A 21,992-nucleotide genomic window follows, 5' to 3' on the forward strand; every position below is an offset into this window, starting at 1 on the left:
ATGTTAAACTATAACAACTGGCAGTACTCAAAATTCCCCATTCTGATATGAGAGTTGTATCTATCTGTTACCCAAAGCCAGCACTTAGCTATAAAATGCCCATTAAAAATAGCATTATCATGGCTTCCAATTCTTAGAACCTTACTATTTGCTACTCCTCACACAGTTCAAAGACATGCATGTTAGGTTAACTGGTGACTCTAAATTTGCCATAGGTGTGAATGTAAGTGAATGGTTGTCTGTGTAAGTCTCTCAGAGATGGACTGGCGACCTGCCTAGGCTGTACATGACTTCTCAATGACAGCTGGAATAGGCTCCCGCCCCTGTGACCCTGAACAGGATAAGCCTTTTAACACAGATAAAGACACATTTTGTCCATTATCGTGTTGAAAGTGAGCACAAAGTTGCCACATCTAATGGGAACAAAACTGGGTTTAGATTTTGAGCGTACCTGTTCATCAGAGTGTGCTTCATACTGTGCAGCTGAGCCAGCGCTCTGGTTAAAGGTGTACATCAGCCTCAGGTCCTCTTCATGAAGCTCATGTCCATCCACTATGATTGAGCCTTGAGGTCAAGCAAAACATTAAAATATTAATAACCAAAATAAATATCATTATATGGCAGCATACAATAAAGTTCTTCAACTCATCAAAGAACAGTGAAGGTTTTTGATATAATCAAAATCATTTAATAAATTGCCCTGTTCATACACCATGAAACACACATCTGCAATTACCCATGTCTGCGTTATAACTAAAAACCATAAACCCTGTACTTCTCTCCTCTCCACCTTGAGGCTGTGTGAAACCTCAGTCTGATCCCTCTAATCCTAGATCCCCACACTTTGATTTCCTGTGTCCCTCCCTGATTCTTTGCTCTTCTCTACCTTGTCTCTTATTCTCTTGCCTATTGTCTTAGACATTTGATGGTAACAAAAGATACAGGTAAGGAGTACCGAGTAATACAACCAATGGCAATGAACCTATTATCTATGTCTTGCTAAACAGTCTTCACTGAAACTTTCATGTTAAAATGTATCCTGTCCACTCAGCCGTCGAATCTTGCCTTTGATCTCAATGTAATGAGTGAAAACTTCTGTTCTGATGTACATATTTTCATCTGTGCATTTCCTGTTGCCACGATATTTCCACCATACGCTACCATATCCATTTCTTTTCATTGCCTCTCTTTTTCCCCTTCCAACTGGCTAGACTTCAAACGTGCAATTGATTGGAAATGTTAAGTTCCCACAGCACAGCTGACCGACAGAGTCTAGAGACTCTGGGGCTCTCCTCGTCTTTCTGTAATTGGAGAGACAAGATACCTTGCACTACTTTGATCTGCACTCGAGCTCTGATTATAGTTTCAGAAGGGTTAGGGTCTACATTCTGAGGATAAACTGTCTTTCTGAATGTAGGATGATTTATTAAAAAGTTTCATAGTTCATTTACTTATTTCTTTGACACAACATTACACCCTACTGATACATACTTTGTAAATTATGAAACCGAACAAAAATATGTTTTTAATTGAATTTTATGGATGAATAAAGGTGGTGTAAATGCAAACCAGTGTAGTGCAGACCAAGTCATACCTGTCTTCTGGAATCTCTCTAGCTGTTCACTTTTGAGCTCCTTGATAGAAGCAGTGATTGCTTTGAATGCCCCCTTTAGCTTCTTTCCCAACACCATATGGTCTGGCTCAGCTCTCAGGTGGATACCATACTTGTCTTTGTCCGTTGACAGAGTCAACTGTCGCACATTAAGCTCCTGTTAGATAAAAACAGTTTTTCTTACAGAAGGTAAACTCACTTTCTTGTCTCTTGTGTTAAAATCTCAAACAAAGTGAAACTGCAACAGAAATATGATATATTGTTTAATGTTAAAAATTTTCTAATAGTAAAATGAGACTTATGTAAGATAGATAGCAAAAGCTAAAATAATCTAAAAATAAAAACTGCCATCATTTTGGTTTTCAAATTTACATAGATTTAATTTAATTTACATATGTGCAAAAAAAAAAGGTAATGAAAGCTCAATTGACAGCTGTGCAGTCAGGATTAACTGACTTAACTGCTATTCCTCTGTAGAGCAAACACGTAGTCAAAGTTTAGTGTACTTCTTTTAACTCCACAAACCTCATTGTTGCCCATTTTACAACTTGTGGCCTGACACTGACGACAGGGTCATAATAATAATAACAAAAATAATAATAATAATTCATTTTATTTATATTATATATATATTATATTTATTTATCTCAAAGTGCTAGTGTCATGCACTGATACTACATATGTGCAACTCTACATGCATATAGCATGTAAAAAGCTAACAAAGTAACATTAAATTTGTAAATTCAACATTATTATTTGACTACTAATGTAAATACAATCTAACAACTTAAAAAAAAAAGTACCCCAGGTATGTGCTTTTAGGGCAGAGCAAAAATTGATCAGCCATTCACTCAAGCATTGAGTCAGCCATAAAAACCAACTAGTCAGTATCTTTAAGTCTCCAATACGACATTTTCCATATTTAATCAATATGTCTGCCTTTCAAAACATAGGATTTCATTCTTCAACCTAAATCCAGTCAAAGCAGTAGACATACCTAAATAAGCAATACTGACACACACACTGGTTGGTCATACACAGCTTCTTTCAGTCAATTACAGAAAAATTGAAGGTTGTGATTGAGTTCTAGCACTGCTAGAACTGTTGACTTGCTGACAGAGAGCACAGAGGAGCTACAGTAGCAGGCTTAGAAATGAAATTGAGGGCAGTGAGAGGTGGAAAATAGCAGCTTGACCTTCTGTTTTGTGCTGAGCTTGTTATTTAAAATAGGACTGAATCAATGTAAAAGTCCACTAAAGAACTGTTTTTATCTTTTTTTTTAATCTTAAGAGCATACATTATGTGTTTGTGTGTTATTATTATTTAAAGCATTACAATAACTTAACTCTGCTGTCAACTCAAACAACAAGTCATCTTATATTCTGAAACTAAGAGAAGAAAAGCTGACAAAGCTAAAATTTAGATGGCCCCTGACCATCAACAACCAATCCTTGCAGCTGAAGGTACAAACAACATATCCTTATGATGCTTATTCCCTTTATCAAGTGAACATACAGTAGTTGATTTGGAGGCATCTATGAGGGGTTTCTCTTTAACCTATAAAGTAAGAATACTGGTCAAAGCACAGAAGACCAAAAAAAATAAAAAACTGATTTCAGGAAACAGTTCACAGGAAAGATGAGAAATATAAGCTTAAAACAAAAGGTAAAATGACCATAGCCACAATGAATGAGTTTATCAAATCAACTGCAAGACTTCATAACATGAAAAAATATCACACTATCACTAAGGGATAATTTCAATCCCATTTTGTTTCTGATTCCTTCCCTGTTAAGATAATTTGCTGTATGAGCCATTTTGAATAGGATAGAAATAAAAATATAATCAGCACCATTCAAGAGTTGCACCTATTGCAACTGAAATGCTGAGCTGCTGTGTCTTTTTTTCCAAGTCAAGGTTATTCCTTGGGCTCCAGGACCTTAGCTGCTCACGAGGCAGCAAGGTTAAATGTTATCTCCAAAATAAATCAAACAGAGTGAGAGATGGGAAGTGACCTAAACCAAGATACACCTCAAATCAATCTATCATAAGGTGGTAATGGGAGGCCTCTTCCCCCATAGACCTAAATATGTAATGTGTCAGTATGCCTTGTTGCAATAATCGAAATTTCCACCTTTGACTCGTCAGGAATTTCTCAGCTTGAAGTGCAGTAAGATTTCAGGAAAGAGAACTAGAGTCAACATTCCCACAAGGAGACAATGTTCCTACTTAGTACTCAGTATTTCCTACTTGTGGGAATATTCAAATGTCCTGTGGAACAAAACAGACTTATTGAGCTTTGTTATTGGAAAATCCCCCCCAAGACAATTATAAATAAGTCAGTTTAATGGCTTCCTGCGCTCAGAGGAGTACTTGTAAAGTGACCATAGCATAATGAAGGCTAGCACTTTCTGCTGCAGGAACAATTTAGAAAAAACATTTATTATACACACTGATACACAAAGTGCAAATGTTGATAAGATTCCCTTGGCATGGATATTTTTTTATAAATAAAATCCAGATGATGAATTATTAACAAACAAAAAGAGCTCAATTTTGCAATCTGCATATGATGTATTTTGTTTGTGGCAACTGGAATAAATCAAATGTGAAAAGGTTTTTCAAGGAATCTGCTCCACACTTTTTTACACAGTCACAGAAATACCACCAATATATCTGTCTGATGTTCATTCCCTATATCAAGTCCCTCTTATTTCCTCCCTCATTCCCTCTATCAGCTCTTGGGTTAAAGTGGAGTACTTGTAAAGTGATCATAGCATAATGAATAATGATAATTATTACATAATATAAAGAAATAATAACCTCAATATTAAAAATAAACTACCCCATATACAAAAAGATAATTTACATACTTCCAGGATGTATTTTTGCAGTGACTGGATGTCTTTTAGAGCCTCTGGGTCCTGGTGAATAACTAAAACCTCTTTCAATGGGTACTGAAAAACATATAGATGTTACAGTTTGTTAATAGGTACATTACAAAAAGTACATCATCATGTTTTAACACTACAACCATAATTACAAAATACTACACCTTGTGCACTTAATATCCAAAATTCGTGACACTACAGAAAACCTAATAGTGAATTAAATTGCATATTTAAAGAGTGTACAGATTAGTACATTAAAATCCCACAAGCTTATTTAAAAATGGCAAAAAGAGTAAAAAAAAATAAATAAATAAAAAAAAATATATATATGCATTTAAGCTAGTACAAATATTCCTTCATTAGAAATAAATAATCTATCAAGGAAGATGGAAACATTTGGACTGAAATTTTTATTCTTTTACTGTAACGTTTTTCAATACACTGACAATTTTTGTTAATTCTGATGATTTTTACCAGCTAATTTTGCATTCATGTTAGCTTTAGAGTTAAGTTTGCATTCTTCTACATGCAATGTCAATGTAAGGTTGACAGTATATAAAATACATTTTTAATAACAAGTATCCCACTTATTAAATTAAAAACGTTAATTTTGATCATTTCAAGCCATCGTGCATTAAATATTTTGTTGATGAAAAAAAATCTTTATTTTAAATCTTTTTGCCATTTCATAATAAGGGGAGGCAAACTTTTGCACCCAACTGTACATAAATTTAGATCTTACTTCCTGTAGTTTGTTTGAGCAAATGAGATTGAATTGGTTATTTACCTTGACAGGCAAGGTCTTCCTGTCCCGGATCACTCTGCCCAGTTCAATCACAGACTGCATCTGAGAAACAGCGCTCTCAATGCGTTTGTCAATCAAGCTCTCTCTGTGAAGCAGAAACACAACCAAAGACAATATGTTAATTATAACATCATGAGTGGTGTTACGGTATGTGACCATGCGTATTTGAATTAAAGTATAGAAGTTTTAGCCAAAACTATTCCTGGTTGGACTTTGGTATTTTAGAGCTAATAGCAAAGCCACGTGACCATCTCCATTGTATTCAGGTCAATCGATATTTAGAAATTCAGATATGGAAAATGAATATAGAAGCCTATCTAAACACATCTAAATAAAGATAGTTCAGAATTATTAGCAGGGTTTAGCTCTGGAACTTAAAATGATCGAGTGTACTGCAGCGTCACCTCTGAATTCAAATTAGAGCTGCACAGCCACTGATAATCATGCATAATAGCAATATTAGCCCTAACTGGCTCCAGGAATGTGTGTATGTGCATGTACAGTGCTTGTTCATTTACTCCTACAGCGTGCTTTCTCTGTGCACAAACCATTGAAGCAAAATGAGAAAGAAGAGGATCATTTAATGAGCTGACTGAGGAGCAGCTGTTCCCCCAGCCTGATTGGTGACTGACCTTTAGGAAGAGGGTGAAGTAGTCCTATTCAACAGCAGGAGGACAAGCAGTTAATAAAGCAGCAGCACTGAGTGCTGTCTAAGTGATAGGTGAGGTTACATTACCCATTACACAAACTACTTGCCTTAGGCTAAATCACATGGATCATCATGTCAGAGACTTTTTAAAAATGATGCAATTAAGTTAAGCAATTATACATTCCTCCTAGACATTACAAAACCGATACTTACCTCTGTAAAATGTGGCCTAAATGATGGGGATAAACTGATCATAAGCTGTGAGCTGCATTTGTTTTCAAGTTACAATCAAGATGAGGCCCATTCAATGGGGCTATTTAGAGGCATACAGTTCTAGAGCCTTCTAAAGAAGATATCAAGACGTTTCACAATAAAACACAAACAGGGTGATTCTTCTGAGAGGACTGCAATGCAGATACAGTACACACAATTATTTATATCTCCTCCATATGTGAGGAGCTAGTTGTTGGTTGAATCAAACTTTGTACTAGTGTAGAAAATGTATCATCTGTGATATACTTTTATTATTCCCCTGAACCTCACTGGCAGAGATAATTTGCTTCAAAATAACGCAAAGGCAAACCTTTATTTTATTATTCAAAATTAAAGCCTGATAATTTCCTAAGTTATTAAAATGAGAGTGGTTTATAAACTAAACTGCATGCGAACCCCCCCACCCCCTACATGACAGGGGAAGATGAAGCACAGCAGAAGAACGGCAGGAGTGAAGAGAGAGTGGTGAGGACAGAAAGAGAAACAGCTGCTGTGCAGCCTGACGGCTATCTTGAAATGACTGTAGAGTTCAGAGAGTGATATGTGGGGTAAAGTAGGGTCACGGTGAACCTGATTCGCATCTAGATAAGCAGTAGATATCCTGTAGAAAAAGGGGGCTAACATGGGTTGTGGGTGGGAAGTGACTGTGTGGCAAGAATAGCCATTGATGAAGCACATACACTTTATAAATTCATTTGGTTGAACCTCCTTACGAGTCCTTCAACTAGACATCCATCCTAATAGAGGCAGCTATGACTTTGGTTGATACTGTGACAGGGTGCGGGGAGGGCAAATTATGAAGGGAAAATCAATCAGTGTCACGAACAGAGCCAAATATGACCGATACATACATGGCACTACAAGCTAAGAGTGTCTGAGCACTGGAACAACTCTCCTGAGACAGAAAGTCTTCACAGTCATTAGACTGTTGTGCTATTTATGGATAAAGTACTCTGCCCTTATTGTTAGTAATGAAGACGTATGTCATCTAATGTAACAATGCGGCTCACTGATATGTTTAGTAATAGTTTTTTCTAAATACGCAAACACTACTTTTTCCATTTTGTAGGACATGTTCCTCGTTGTTTCATACTTTAATAAGATTTGCTTATAATAACAAAAACTGAGGAAAGTCTTCTCCTTTAAATATGTAGCCTTGGCTACATATTGGGGGGAGAGCACTTTTGCTTTTTTTCCCTTCAATAATATCATACTTTAATAGAGTTGGTCCCTTTTATTTTCTTCATAATGACATGCTTTCAAAATGAAACACAGCAGGAAACTCTTTTCAAATATTATATACATTGTCAAGTTCTAACTGACTCTTCCCAGCCAGAATATGTAAACCGCATTAGGGAGGCGTGGGTGCCAAATATGGAGGTAACACACTGACTAGACACTTGTCCTCTGCATACACTGAGATCATTAAAGGTCCTCATTTGGGTTACTGTAGTAGGACTAAGCAATCGATGTCTCTTTATGAGCTTTATGGGAGAGATTTTGCCAACCTGACTTGGGGCAGCATGAGATAATGAATGCTGCTGCTGTTCTTTTCTTCGACAGAGGTGGGGTCAATGAGGTGACGTAGATTTTGGTACATCATCTCTGTAATGAAGGGTGTGAAGGGAGCCTGGGGAGAGAATGGAAGAAAGCAAGTAGACATGATAGAAAAGAGAGGAGAGATTATTAGAATCTCTGTACTGTAGTCAATTTACATTTTCTGACATAAAGGCCGAGAAGTCAGGAGCAGCTATGAAAATCAGTATACAAAACATTTTTATTTCAATCAAATGGTGCAAAAGTTCAAACAGAATTGTACCAGTATGAGGTCACTTCTAATGTGATTCTCTTCCACTTCAACCACAGCTAATTAATTTGTATAGCTCACAGCTGATCTCTATTGATCTGGGTTAGGCTAACTGCCTCAGTGTGTCTCTTGCCTCACATGCAAACATCTTCAATGTGTTATAAATAAAAACTCCTACTGCTCATGCATTATTCATAGGCATGCCAGCACACACAGAGACACCTCTTCCATACCAGCATTATATCTTTGGGTCTTGCATACACAAAAAAAAAAACAATACCTCAACACAAGACATTTCACCATATAATCAGTTCTCTCTCTTGCAGGCATGCACATGGACGCAAGCACGCGTGCACGCACACACACACACACACACACAGAAAGGGTATGACTCACCATCAGCCTGCACATGGAGAATAGAACACTGAAGAGGGTTTCCAGTGCCCACAGGCAGTCCTCAGTGCCACTCTCACCCTTGAAAGTTTACACACACACACACACATACACACATACACACACACACACACACACACACACACACACAATCAGTCCCCTTGTAACAATGAAGAGATGAATATTAAGCCCCTCTCCAAGTCAGGCAATTGTTGACTATGAAGCCAATAACTAACTGCTAGGAAATATCCACTAATGGGAGCACTGATGAAAAAGATTTGTGTGGTAGTTTAAAACAGTGTTTCCATTAACTAAATTATTAATTTATGTGCTAAACAAAACAAGAGTACAATTTACAGAAATCTTTGTTTAAAATATTTCAGAATATCAGACTAGTGATTTATCACCACACGAATGCCATACATCTGTAGTCAGCTATTGTATAAAAGCTATATCTTGAGACGGTTTTACAAAAATATTTACTGGACAAAACAAGCCTTAAATTAAAATTGCAATCTCACCTTGAGACGACGTCTGTTGGTCCTGACATACCAGTTGGTCAGCATGTCGACAAATTTGACCAGGCGTGGCACAACAGTATACAAGCGGTATGCTGGAATAAGAGAGAACCTTTATTTAATCAGGTAATGTTATTAGTGTCTCTTTAGCATGAAAGACCTAAGCATGGCAGATAAAAAGTTAAAAACAAATACAGCCAGAAATAATAGAAAGATAAATACATAGAGCAAATACAACCAAAAAGAAGCTACCCATACACACAAATAACACTCATTTACTTTAAATATAGAAACAGCAAAAAAGGCTGCCAGCTGGGATGCATTTTAAGATATGAAATCGTTTTCTTCTAAGACACTGTCAAATGAATTCCTGGAAAATAAAGAACAGTTTTATGAGTTTTCATTTTAAATGTGCATATCTGTCTCACCATCCATCTCAGCCTTGAAGAACTGGATGAGGGACTGTGTGAACGACAGAATCCATTTGTCCATGATGTTGTCACTCTTCTTCACTGTGTTCTCATTGTACAGGAACTGAATCTCATCCTCCTAGCCCATAAAAACAAACACTAGTTGCCATTTAGTCCCTCCTCTGACACAAAACATCATTGGTGTCATTTGAACAATCTAAAACCTGATAGAGTCCTAAACTCCTGACACCTTTCCTCACTTAATAGCAACAGAAATAGAAACATTAACACTTTAGAATCACACATACAAAGAGTCACTGAAGTCATATGCGTACATTTTCATTATTTTTCTTAGTTTTAATAAAAGATGTAACACAGTAGTTTCATCTTTCATCATCTGTAGGTGGGAACTGAAAGGTCAACATCTGCATGTCTGACCTGATGCCATCTTCCCTACAGGCTGCCATGTATAAAAGTGGATTGGACAATAACTAAAGGCCTACATTTTGCAGCGACTCTACAAGAATCTCTGTTTCGCGCTCTCTTTGTCTCTTTTTTTAAACGAAAAACTGCCACCTGGAGTGGTAGTTTATTGAGCTGCAAAACAAAAGGAAATTTTGGAAAAAAACTCTGCAACCAAGGTAATCAATGTAATACAGATGTTATGGGCGAGTCTTTCCCTGTTTTTAGTCAATAATTAACTGTATAATGGAAGTGGCATTATGAAGTGCTATGGTTTTTGAACACAGGATTTCATAGGACTAATAACTAAAAATAATGACTATTGTGTTCATTATAAACATACCTTCTGCAACCTCTGAACGTTCTGCACAAGGAAGCGATAGGCATTATACCACGGCAGGAAGACATCCTTCAACACGTCTCGCACACCTTCCTCTTTGAAACGCAAGTTCTCAGCTCTCACTACTGGAGAGTTGATGAGGTAGAGCCTACAGAGACAGACAGTGATAGAACTGGTAAGTATCAGACTAAAGAGAAGTGAGAGCAGAGTGTGTACACAGGCAAATTGGCAGAATGAAAGGTTTAATATGAGCACGTTATTTGAGTCAGGTTGTCAGCTGTATGCGTGAGTGGACCTACAACATGTTTATGTTCAGGGGTTTCCGAGTTGCACATTTACTCAGATATGTTCTGGGAGTAAAGAGTGTGCACCTTGAAAGACCTTGTTAAAAGTTCAAGTTCAGCCAATTCATTATACAAAAATACAGCAACATATTACAAACATCTGTGAAATGCCGTGCTACTAAAGATCATTTTTGTAAGAATATGTTGCATCTTTAAAAGTATATACACATACGTACATAAACATACAGCACTTAAGACTCATTATCACTAGTTAGCATGGCATCTGTACTGTACATCATGACAAGACGGATTAATGTGAAGCGATGGGATATATATAATTATACTGAGGAAATTGCTGAACATTCATCCTTATTTCTGTCTCAAGCCACTATGCAAGATCAGTATATGCACCAATAAGATATATTTCAATGTCCTAGAATGTGCTATATAAAACCTGACAGAAGTGCATTTTTTAAAAACTGTAACCCTTTGTGGTACAGACACGTCAGCAATCAGAAATGCCCCACTGAGTTCTGTTGAAAACTACAGCTATTTCAGATACATTTAACACACATCACTGAAAACAGGGCAACCATGCACAGCATTAATGAATGAGTGAAGCACATCATTAACTAAAACTGCATCTAGCATCATGTAGCTAGCTGACAGTGTAGGTCAGAGAGCAAAGCAAGAAGAGGTATTTTGGGCCTTTTAAATTTCAATTTTGTTTGACATTTTAAAGATGGAATATACTTTTTAAGTGCTGCTGCTAGCTAAAGCTTTATCTGAACCTCAATATTTTGTCCATCTTGAGGATGCATAAAAACATCTTGTCGAAAACTTCAGTCAAAAACAAAATTCCGTCTAGAAGGAAACCAAAACATGTGGGCCAGGCCCAATTTTCTTAATGAAAAGCTATTCAGCTGTCAATCAGACCTGCAATAGCTTAGCTTCAATTAATGATATAGATCTACCCTGAATACGGTCTGCAAGAATGCTGAGCAAAACTAAAACAAAACTTAACACCAAGCATCATAGTACAAATTAATGTTTCCTCTACATTAAGGTTTTATATACACACCATTGACATAAAATAAATAAAATAATCCATATGGATATAATACCCTGTGGCAGGCATCAGCACATGGGGCTTGATTGGTTAGAGAAGGTTTTCTGATTAATCTGAAAGCAAGCCGACATGATGCAACTTCATGCAAGAGGCCATGAGTGATTTTATTAGCAGCAACTGTGAGTTACATATGACATCAAATGCAGAATAGACATAAATTATAAACTGGCAAAATATTTGGCACTCTAAAATGAGCGTAGCTAAAGACAGACTGTTGTCACCTCACCAAGTTTGTCTGCAAACACTAAATAATAAACTCACAGTCTGTCACTGGTTCAGTCAAAAACATGGAGCTTACGTAGCCCTGTTAATTAGCAAGTAATGGTTAATGGCAAAAACGCATCATGCTCTACACAGCACAGTGATATCATACACAGTTAAATACATTTGCCATATTTCACTGTATGCTAATAACTGAATTGAAGCCTTGAAGAGAAACAGACTGTCACATTTCTCTAACTCTGCTCTCTTCATCAGTGTATATTTGAGCATATGGTGAAACTGAATAGTGCGTTATTCATTAGGACATATGGGCATGGCACTATTGCTGCTCATGGCAAGTGAGAGAAGGTATAAAGAGAAACACTGTGTGCATGTGCAGTATGCAAGAGTGTGTATAATGTATATTGCATGTAGGACTATGATAGTAAATAGTAATTACAAACTTTTAAAACCCATGCCTACTAATAACATAAGGTAGGTGAACAGATACAACCCTGCCCCTGGCACACGGGCATTCAGAAACACACACACTCGCTTGTATTTAAGCACAGAGCTGACCTGAGGGCATCAGCGCCATAGTTCTGCACTATGAGTCCAGGGTCTGGGTAGTTCTTCTTGCGTTTGCTCATCTTCTGTCCATCGCTGGGGGAATAAGACAAGCAAAGGCATTAATTCATATACACACGCTTGCATGCACAAAAGTGCATGTTAGAAACTATGCACTTGGTATTCAAATAAGTCAAGTCCTTCCAGGTCAGCAGGCCTGTGAGCACAGTACTGCGTTTAGACCCTGGGGCTGTAGACAAGAAGCTCTACTCTAGAGCAGCTCTAAGGGCTAAATGTTACAGAACACATACCACATCAATCATGAGAAAGAGCAGAAAGAATGAGAAGATGAACAGGCAGTTGAGTAAAGGGGGAAAAAAATAAAATGAAAATATCAGTGACACTGTCCGATATGTTCCTTCATCACCATGACCAGTGTAGCTTATTCCTTTACCTTCCTTCCTTACACCTTCCTGCTGCTGTAAAATCTCAAGAGCACAAAATCCATGGCTGAAAAGTGTCTTAAGCTAATAAACATGGATAATCTGAGTAATGTTTACTATAACTACAATGCTTAGTAGGAAATTATTAAACTTGTGGGCTTAGTACTGAGAGACAATGGCATGATAAGAAGGTTGGAAAGAGTAAGAAATGCCATACAACATTGTTGATGTTAGTTTCATTCTTTTTATCTCACAAAAAGAAATTCATAGAGCAGAAAGATGCCAGCCCTTTTTTTAAAATGTATTTTTGGCCTTAAAAAAACAACAACAACAAAAACAAACTGTCAATGGACTGACCTAGCAAGTACCAAACCATTAACAATGACATTCTTGAAGGGTGGTTTGCCGAACAGGAGTGTGGAGAGCACCAACAGGGTGTAGAACCTACAGCAGGATACAAAAAGACAAGGTCAGAACCGAACATATTGTAGCATGTGATTCCTAGGTAGGATTTAAAATGCAGCAGATTTTCAGATCTCTAATCTAATCCTTTAAATTTAAAAACACACTCATCCCCCAGATTGTGTCTTTGTCCCCCCCCCCATCCATTCATGCTCTGCCCTCCTCTATTACCTTAATGAGCTCTGGGAAAAAAATCTATCATAACCTTTTCGGCTATCCTTCCATATACAGTATATCGAAGACACACAGCTTACCATCCCCTTGTTTGGTCGATTCCTTCAGCGATAAAGTCTGCAGGGAAAGTGTCTTCAAACTCCTTCCTGTTTTCAAACGGGTAGTGCACCTGGGCATAAGGCATGCTGCCGCTCTCAAACCAGCAGTCAAACACCTCTGTGACCCTCCGCAGCACACCCTTACCACACCGTGATGGAATTGTTAGATTGTCAATGCTGCCATAAGAAAGCATGGACATTTGGAAAGAAAGACATAAAAAAAGGTGTGTTAAAGATGTATGGCAACAACAACTTGACCAGTTCTGTTTCATTTAAAAAGATTTTTAGTGCCCTGGGGAGGCATTTAAACATTTGTACACTCAATAGATCTACAGGCTTGGCTGCAGCCCAGGGCAACGATTTTATCATTTTTTAGAGCTGGGAATGAGATGTAGGGGAAGAACACTGCTGAATGTGTTTTGCTGACACCCAGCAGAATAGGGTCAGTTATTGCTTTTGGTCATGAGTTTCAGAAACAAAAATGGATTACTATACTACACACACTATATATATATATATATACATATACTGACTTGGTTAAAGTCAGCTTATTGTGTTTCTTCAAAACAACACAACAAATAAACAAAACAAAGTGACTTGGCTATTTATGTACCTAGCTTCTAAATCCCTGTAACTCTTAGAGTTAGATCATATATTACTTTTACACGCTTAGTTCTTTATTTTTATAACCTGAGACTATTTAAATTTCTTGTCTAAATGATCCAGACGTGGCTAGAAACCCTTAATGTGCAACCTAAACACATGAGCAGGACGAAAGCGACGTCTGCCTCCTCCATCAATTAAAGATTGCCAGCCTCATGGAAGTCATTAAAAGTAATAAGCAGATAAAAAGCAGAAGAGTAAAGTTATCTGTGCTCCACAACACATCTGGTTGAGGCAGACTGGACACATTAAAGGCCACAGGCAGATTTGAAATGGAAAGATTCATACAAGCACAGATGTTTAAACATCACATGTTCACCCTCGTACACACATGCAGCTTGTGAATCTGGTGGTAGACAGACAGACAAGGCCAGGTTTGTGTTCAGGTGGCTGTTTGTTTATTATGTTGTGTGTGATCATTATCTCACCTTTCCCGATGCAGATCAGTTACTTTGACTCCGGTCAGCTCTTCCAGTTCAGACATGGACCCTACACATACCACCTGATGAACAAATAAAAAATAAAAAAAACACACATTCACATTCACAATATAGCAAATTAACAAATTTCTAAATGAGACAATTTCTTTGTGCAGAAAACAGATGTTTATTCAATAATAACATTGACTGAAATGTAATTTATCAAAACAGGTTTCTGGTTTTTCTGATTTGATACATTTGACTACACGTTTATCTTACTACAATAAAACAGGACTTGAAAGTAGGCCTGTTTCAACATACTTCTTGAGTAACTTTATCTTTGAAAGTATGACAAAGTGTGTTATTTGCTCTCCTCAGAGAATTAACCTGTAGGCTCTGCTCTAGTTTTACCAAAGCACCAGGTTAGCATGGCCCAGATACAGCACAGCACTGCACCATTGGTTATAAAAGGAGAGTAAAAGACACATACTGATAAGACAGGGACAAGAGGAAGGAACAAAAAGAAAGGAGACAATGAGAGACAGGGATCATAAAGCCGCAAACAGAGAATCAGAAACACACACAGACACATGCGTACTGCTTTAGTTTTGGGTGGGTGATTTGCCATTGAGGGGTGTGTGGGGGAGGCACCAGGAAGCACAAGTGTTCTGGAAACAGTCACAATGCTATTTCCAGCAAGCAGGTCGCTGGCTGTCCCTCTTTCAGCCAGGGGACCAACACTTCATTTTTCAAACGCTCAAACAACCCAATTCTGACATCTCTATTCAGTTCAGTCTACTGCACACAATCAGCCCGGTTTGGCAACCAACATCCATAACATGACGAACAATTACACTTTGGCTCCTTTGTCCTCCCCCCTGCCCTCTATTCATCTTTCATTTCTCCCCTTATTGTCTCTCACTTCCTCATTTTCTTCATTAGCTAATTTATCCTCTGCCAAAGTCATTACTGTTTGTCTTGAAAACATTTGAAGCTGCCTTAACCAAACACATTTTGATTTGTTTTTATTTGCTGTTTACATTAATGAATCATTCATGTGTCGAGTTTATGAAGGCACTCAGTAATGAAGAAAGCCTGAGGAAAACTAACCAACTGCAGCAGAGTCACGCTACACACTCTGGTTCAACATTGCAGCTAACCCACTCTGCAACAGAAGAAAGTCTCTCTTAAACAAGCCTTCACACACAAAAAAGCTCAGATATGCTAAAATATGTTAGTGTCAAAAAGAGGTCAGCAAATTTTTTTTGACCCAGTCAATCTAGAAGAGGAGCTGCATTTCTGCACTGTCGCAGTAGACCAAGCTTTCTTACGACAGACATAAAACACTTTCCCCGAAATTCATTTCTATGGTAAATTAAAGTCCAAGTTAAACGGAGCTTAACTTTTCAATTTCACTCTATCATTCTTAGCTCAGATTGATTTTTAAAGGCTCTCAGCTCCCTCAAAAGAATAACTGTCCAGGTATTTAACCATGGCACAGATGAGCTGATCTCCGCCAAGTACAAAGACACATTAAAAGTATTAAGTACTCTAATAAAGCATAACAAGTATATGTCCCATGTGTTGTTCTGACCTCTTCAAAGTCATCGCTGACCCATAGAGGGATTGGCGTGCCCCAGTAACGGTTCCTCGAAATCGCCCAGTCGCGTGCATCTCTCAGCCAGTTCCCAAAACGCTTCTCACGGACAAACTCTGGAACCCTGTCGAGACAAAGACATTTTCAAATTGTTGTGCTTCTGTTTAAATTCATTTTTATTCTTAAGTCAACAATGTGAAAAGCAGCAGCCAGCCATTTCTTACAATGTACTTCGAAATGTAAAATAGCAAAATGTGTTTAAAAAACGTTATTATAAAAGCATGAAAGCAAATGTTGAAAAATAACATTGCAATATATTGTTTAAACTATGATTGCAAACTATGATTTTCTCCCCTTTAATTATTCCCAATATTTTCCAGTAACGATCAGTCTGGTGAATTCTATCATATCACATTCTTTCCAAACTGGGGTTATAGAGGATTTCCAGTTTCTTAAAATCAATTGTGGCTTTAACACTCCTAGCCATCACAATGGTAAACTGACTGTCTGACATTGACACTTGAGTTCTATCCCAGAGGAGACAAAGCATAGGGCATTGAAGGCAATGTGGATTCCAACCAATTTCCAAAGTGTGTTGTGCCTTTACCTATTTTTTAAAAGATAATACCAGAGGGACATGTAAGGCAGTGGTTTATTTTGGCTTGAAATAACCAGAATTTCGCAGTCATACTCACGATGCTTACAACATATTCAACCGTAACCAGCAGGTCCAAACATTCTTCAGGGTTTACGAAGTCAAATTTTGTTTTTTTAAAAGAACTTTAATTACATGTTTCACAATTAAACTGGACAAAGTATTAAAATTGAAAACAGGCAGTGACATTGATTTATAATTAATTGCAATACTTAACGCAACATAGATGTATATAAGCATAATGAAATCGATATATGCACTGATCAATTAAAATTATTATCTACTATGAGTTTTGCCTAAAATTTACATGTGTTAGCTTCCTAGCTAATGCTGCTAGCAGTAGTAACAAAGTTTACTAAAGGTCTGAAAACAAACAAAGCTAATATCATAACAAAACCATTTTCAATTTCTCCATATGTCACATTTACCTAGAGCACACAATCTAATACAACACATTTCATAACATCACTGTCCATAGCATACAGGAGAAAACATATAAAGAACCTTTTTACATAAATGTGACTATTTTAATAGGCAATACATTTTCTTAAACAAGAGCAAGTATTCACATAATGTGCTTTATATTTCTCAGACTTTTACTTATTTTCCTTATCATTTACCCCTGAGCATAAACTGCACTGCTCCCTTAACAAACCTCATCTGCTAAGGTTAATATTCCCTTGAAGGAATATTCCTCCTCCTGCTCTTCCCTTTTCTTATTTTGCCTAAACCGGCTTCAAGCTTTAATCCACCATCATACAGTCTATCCCTCTCTCATTTTTTCTGTCTCCCTCTCTTGCTAGGTGCTGAGCCAGGGCACATTGCTCAGAAGAACATTGGGAGGGGTATAAATCGTCATCAGGATCCATGCGCTAAGCAACGAGTTCATCAATTCCCATTTCTAGTAGGCATTTCTATTTAGGCCCCTAATATATCAATTTAATGAATTCTTTTCTGCTTTTGCCCTCCACCACTCCCAACCACTTCTCCACTCATCACCCTCCCTCTCTCTTTTCATGCTAAATGTAAAATTTCAAGCATGCCGTCTTGTGCTGGAGGTGCACTGAAGAGCCGTTTAACACATACAGGCTTCTATTATAAGTCAGAGACGCTGGGGATGGAAACAACAGGGAGACATAGGGACAGAGGTTGTAGCCATGGAGGAGATGGATTGAGGTTGTGCATGATGAGAAAAAAGTAAGAAGGAAAAACAGAGGGATGAAAAAGAAGAACAACGTTAAAAGAAAAGGTGCAACAATTAAGGCAACTGACTGAACAGTGATCGTCTAATCATAGCTTAGCAATCGTAAGCAAGCACAGCAGGTCTGTCAGGCTTTGATTTATCGGCGTGTTGAAATGGTGTGGATTGAGCTTTAATAAGACTGATGGTTGGTGGCACCTTCATTTTAGCCTTTCCATTGCCAAAAACACAAAAGCAAAAGTGACGCAACTGCTTATCTCTTCTGATGTAAGCAACAAATGTTAGAATGTGAGCCTTACTAACATTAAATATACATTAGTTACCAACTCAGGATTACTTTCAACCAGGGCATTTCATACTACATTACTGTGCGGTTACAAGTTAGGTTCAAATGCCCAGATTATGTCTAGGCTCCGGATTCCAGCTCTGCCCCGCTATGTTGAATTTGATAACATTTACAGATCGACAGATCGATAGATAGATAGACAAAACAAGCACATTATGTTTTCACACAGGTCATCATGTGGTTTCTGCCTGTACTCAGTTTCTGTGGTGTTAAAGCATCACAATGCAGATCATTTATGCAGCCAAGATCTTTTGACAAGGTTAAAGCATGAACTGTCATTTCAAAATCAGAATTGAGTCCAAAACGTGTGGCACATTGTTTCCAACATTCCAAAAATATTAAATTGTTTTATGTGCCACCATTATCACTGCTTAGTAGTCTGTGCTGAACTAGAGCTTAGTGAACAGTCAATGAAGTTTTACAAGGAAGAGAAGGACTGAAGAAAAAGAACACTGGAGCAGAAAAATATGTCTGATCCATGCCCGATTTACGATTACTTTAAAACCACTGAATCCCCCATGAAACTGAGTGATGAAATCACTATGTTCCCCCAAGTTTTAGCCCCTAAAAAGACCCTTTTCCTTTCATTAATTCTGTCATTAATTTATTCAGGCTAAGAGAAATTTAGAAAAATCAGTCTAAAATATCTCAATAGACACTTATCTTGAGCCATTTCATAGAGAGATAAAAGGAACAAATCACTTTGAGAGTATGATAACTAGCACTATGCTTTCTGAAGAGGTTTTTGTGAGTCTCTCATTAGCTATTGTGAAGTCCTGCAAGGATTTTACATTTATTAGGATGTTGATGAGCTGGCCCTGTGTATAAATGTACAATTTTTGAAGGGAGTATAACAGCTAAAATTCAAAGATTGACGGCTTTTGGCTTGTCTCTTCAGGGGTCACCACAGCGCGATGTGTTGGACACTGGATGCCCTTCCTGCCGCAACCCTCCCATTTTTCCCCCAAGATTCCCCTTGGTGGCTGGGTGGGGCCACACCGTGTATGGTGGGATTTGAACCAGCACCCTTCTGCGTTCCAACCAATGCTCTACCACTGAGCCACCAGGCTCCCTAGTGTTTCTAACTGTAGAAATAATTACTAATCATTACTTGATTAGTCAATTGATAAAATCTTTGACCAAAGTAATTTTTCCAAAGAAAACCAACCAGATTTAAATTAACCAGGTCCAAGTGTGAACATTTGCTTGATAAATTAGTCTTCTCCAATGCAATATTCAATATCTTTGGGTTTTGGAAAAAACACTTTTGAAGGCCTGATTCGAAGGACAGAAAGTTTCATGCATTTCATACCATTTTCTGACATTTTTTTTTTTTTATCAAATTATCTATTTGTGTTGTTTATTAAGGGCAGAGACACACAAAGCTGATATCCAAGAACCAGCAGTGACAAAGGTAGACTGCTGGGTTGCCGGTCTTCTTCATCTGGGCCAAAAATGGGCCTGTGAACATGCCGCATAGACTACAGCCAACAACCAACTAGCACATACATTCTGCATCTGTCTGAGAGGAAATGTCTCTCGATACTAGCAGGTGACGTACGTATCTGTCATCCCAAAAAACAAAAAACAAAACAAAAGAAAAACCGAGACCAGGATGGCAGATATAAAATCCATAAACAATTTAATGTATTGAGCTGGCCTTTCCTGGGCCATGCTGATCAGTAGGTCTTCAGCTTCTTCCCTCCTGATAGTCATGTCATTGTAAAAATATGCTTGAGTTTTGGAATGTTTAGATGACATAAGGATGAGAAGGAAAAGAACCTTGTAAGTGACCGTTGGCATGTTTTTATTTATTGCCTTTTGAGTTTCATTTTAATTTTCTTGCATCTAGTTATTTAGGTGATGTGATGTCTAATGCTGATTCAACATGCTAAAGTTGAAAAGCAGCTAAAATGGGTCTGACTAGTGCAAACATTGTGATACACACTGCAAAAGCTAGGACGACAGATATGCAACAATGACCCAACATGAACTCCTTGCATTTGCAATTAATTGGATGATCAGGGAGTGGAGTTAACATGCCTTAAGATTATGCACCTAGATTAATTAGAAATCTGCATATACATGCAGCAGAGTAATCAGGTGTTTCCTCCACCTCAGACTTATTTTTGAAGAGTCAAGCAGAGAAATCTGAATTCTCCAAAACAAATCTACCAGGGGGGGAAATAAATAAATTAATTAAAAAGAAATCAGGCTTCCTGAATCCTCTTCTTCAATTGTGGAAACTAGCTTTCCTGTTTACATGACAGTAAAAAAAAGAAAGAGAAAAAAAAAACGAAACCACCTTACCAAGAAAACTTATAAATGCACCGATTGGCTGAAGGCCGAACATTGCCCTGGTGTGTGATGACCTTAATATACATGTATATGAGTGTGTGTAGCTCAGTCGTTAAGGCAGTCATCCTCAGTCCACAGACCAGTGGGTTTGACTCCCTGCCAAGTCTGGCTACATGTCAAAGTGTCCTCGAGCAAGACTGTGAACCCCAGATTGCTCTAGGTGGGTCAGGTGTGCACCTTGCATGGCAGCCACTGCCATCAGTGTGTGAATGGGTGAATGAGATGTTTTGAGTGTGTGAATGGGTGAATGAGAAGCAACATTGTATAGCGCTTTGGATGAAAGTGCTATATAAGCAGAGCTTTCACCAGTTAACATATGTAACACATGGTCATTTACTTCTACAAATGGACACTGTTGTTAGCGTATTAGGCACATCTTGCAAAAGCTAAATTTAAACTACATGGTTATTTGGAGAATATAGATTGGGTTTGTATAGCATTATACTGAGGAGAGTTTTTGTTATTTTGGCTTAAAAAGGAGTACCTAATAAACTAAAACAATGTAGAACACTATTATGCTTCTGATAAGAGTTCAGCCATTAAAAAACTAGTGTATGTGTTTGTTTTGGTGTGTACATGTGTATCTGTGCATCTTCACCTTCCTAGTGGCTAGTCATACATCTCAGTCTGACAGTCCCATTACCAGAGGCAGCTACTGTGGCTCAGGAAAAGAGCACAGGGACCAACAGCGGTAATACCACTTAGCAAAGCCATCATACTGACACTTGCTTTTGTTCCATGTTCTGCCATAAAAATTGGTACCATGCTAACATTTTCTATTAAAAAGCAGGCTGTACATCATAATATAGTGTTTTGATGAGAATTCTAACTCCACTTAATAACAAAGAACAGTCCTAACTGCATTTTAAATCCAGTAGTTTCCCATATTAAACCTTTCACTGACTACTGTCCTGCAGAGACAGGCCCATGACTGCAACAAACAACTTGATGTAGTAGTTTAGAGTTGCAGCTTTAATTGTTTTGGGACTGTAGCTGCTGTCTGTCTTGACCTGAAGTATTTTACGTCATTTGTTTGGCAAAGCTCTTTTATCTGCCACTTAACTGTCACTTAGCACCATGCTGGTTATTGGTTTCAGAAAACAGCTCACCAGTAGCATTTTCCATTGTTGTCCAGTAATTTGTCCACCATGTGTTCCACTCGTACAAACCAGCTAGGGACAGCTTTGTAGATCAGGGGTGTGTCAGACCTGGAAGTATATGACACAAAAAAGTAA

At 37.8% G+C, this 21,992-nt stretch overlaps 1 protein-coding gene across 2 annotated transcripts in view; it reads right to left on the reverse strand.

Annotated features, from left to right (window-relative positions):
• The window catches only part of iars1 (isoleucyl-tRNA synthetase 1), a 49,213-nt gene that overhangs the window by 8,528 nt on the left and 18,693 nt on the right, over window positions 1–21,992 (reverse strand). For both annotated transcript variants that reach the window (XM_067504570.1, XM_067504572.1), the window contains exons 13-27: window positions 21,867–21,965; window positions 16,195–16,321; window positions 14,610–14,683; window positions 13,501–13,695; window positions 13,142–13,228; window positions 12,354–12,437; window positions 10,164–10,308; window positions 9,377–9,497; window positions 8,952–9,043; window positions 8,434–8,511; window positions 7,739–7,860; window positions 5,291–5,393; window positions 4,486–4,569; window positions 1,595–1,769; window positions 452–564 (exon numbers count right to left, since the gene is read on the reverse strand). In XM_067504570.1, the coding sequence (XP_067360671.1) occupies window positions 452–564; window positions 1,595–1,769; window positions 4,486–4,569; window positions 5,291–5,393; window positions 7,739–7,860; window positions 8,434–8,511; window positions 8,952–9,043; window positions 9,377–9,497; window positions 10,164–10,308; window positions 12,354–12,437; window positions 13,142–13,228; window positions 13,501–13,695; window positions 14,610–14,683; window positions 16,195–16,321; window positions 21,867–21,965 (1,699 nt within the window). The remainder of the gene's footprint in view (window positions 1–451; window positions 565–1,594; window positions 1,770–4,485; window positions 4,570–5,290; window positions 5,394–7,738; window positions 7,861–8,433; window positions 8,512–8,951; window positions 9,044–9,376; window positions 9,498–10,163; window positions 10,309–12,353; window positions 12,438–13,141; window positions 13,229–13,500; window positions 13,696–14,609; window positions 14,684–16,194; window positions 16,322–21,866; window positions 21,966–21,992) is intronic.

This window comes from Channa argus, chromosome 5, assembly GCF_033026475.1.
Source record: "Channa argus isolate prfri chromosome 5, Channa argus male v1.0, whole genome shotgun sequence".
Classification (NCBI taxonomy): domain Eukaryota; kingdom Metazoa; phylum Chordata; class Actinopteri; order Anabantiformes; family Channidae; genus Channa; species Channa argus.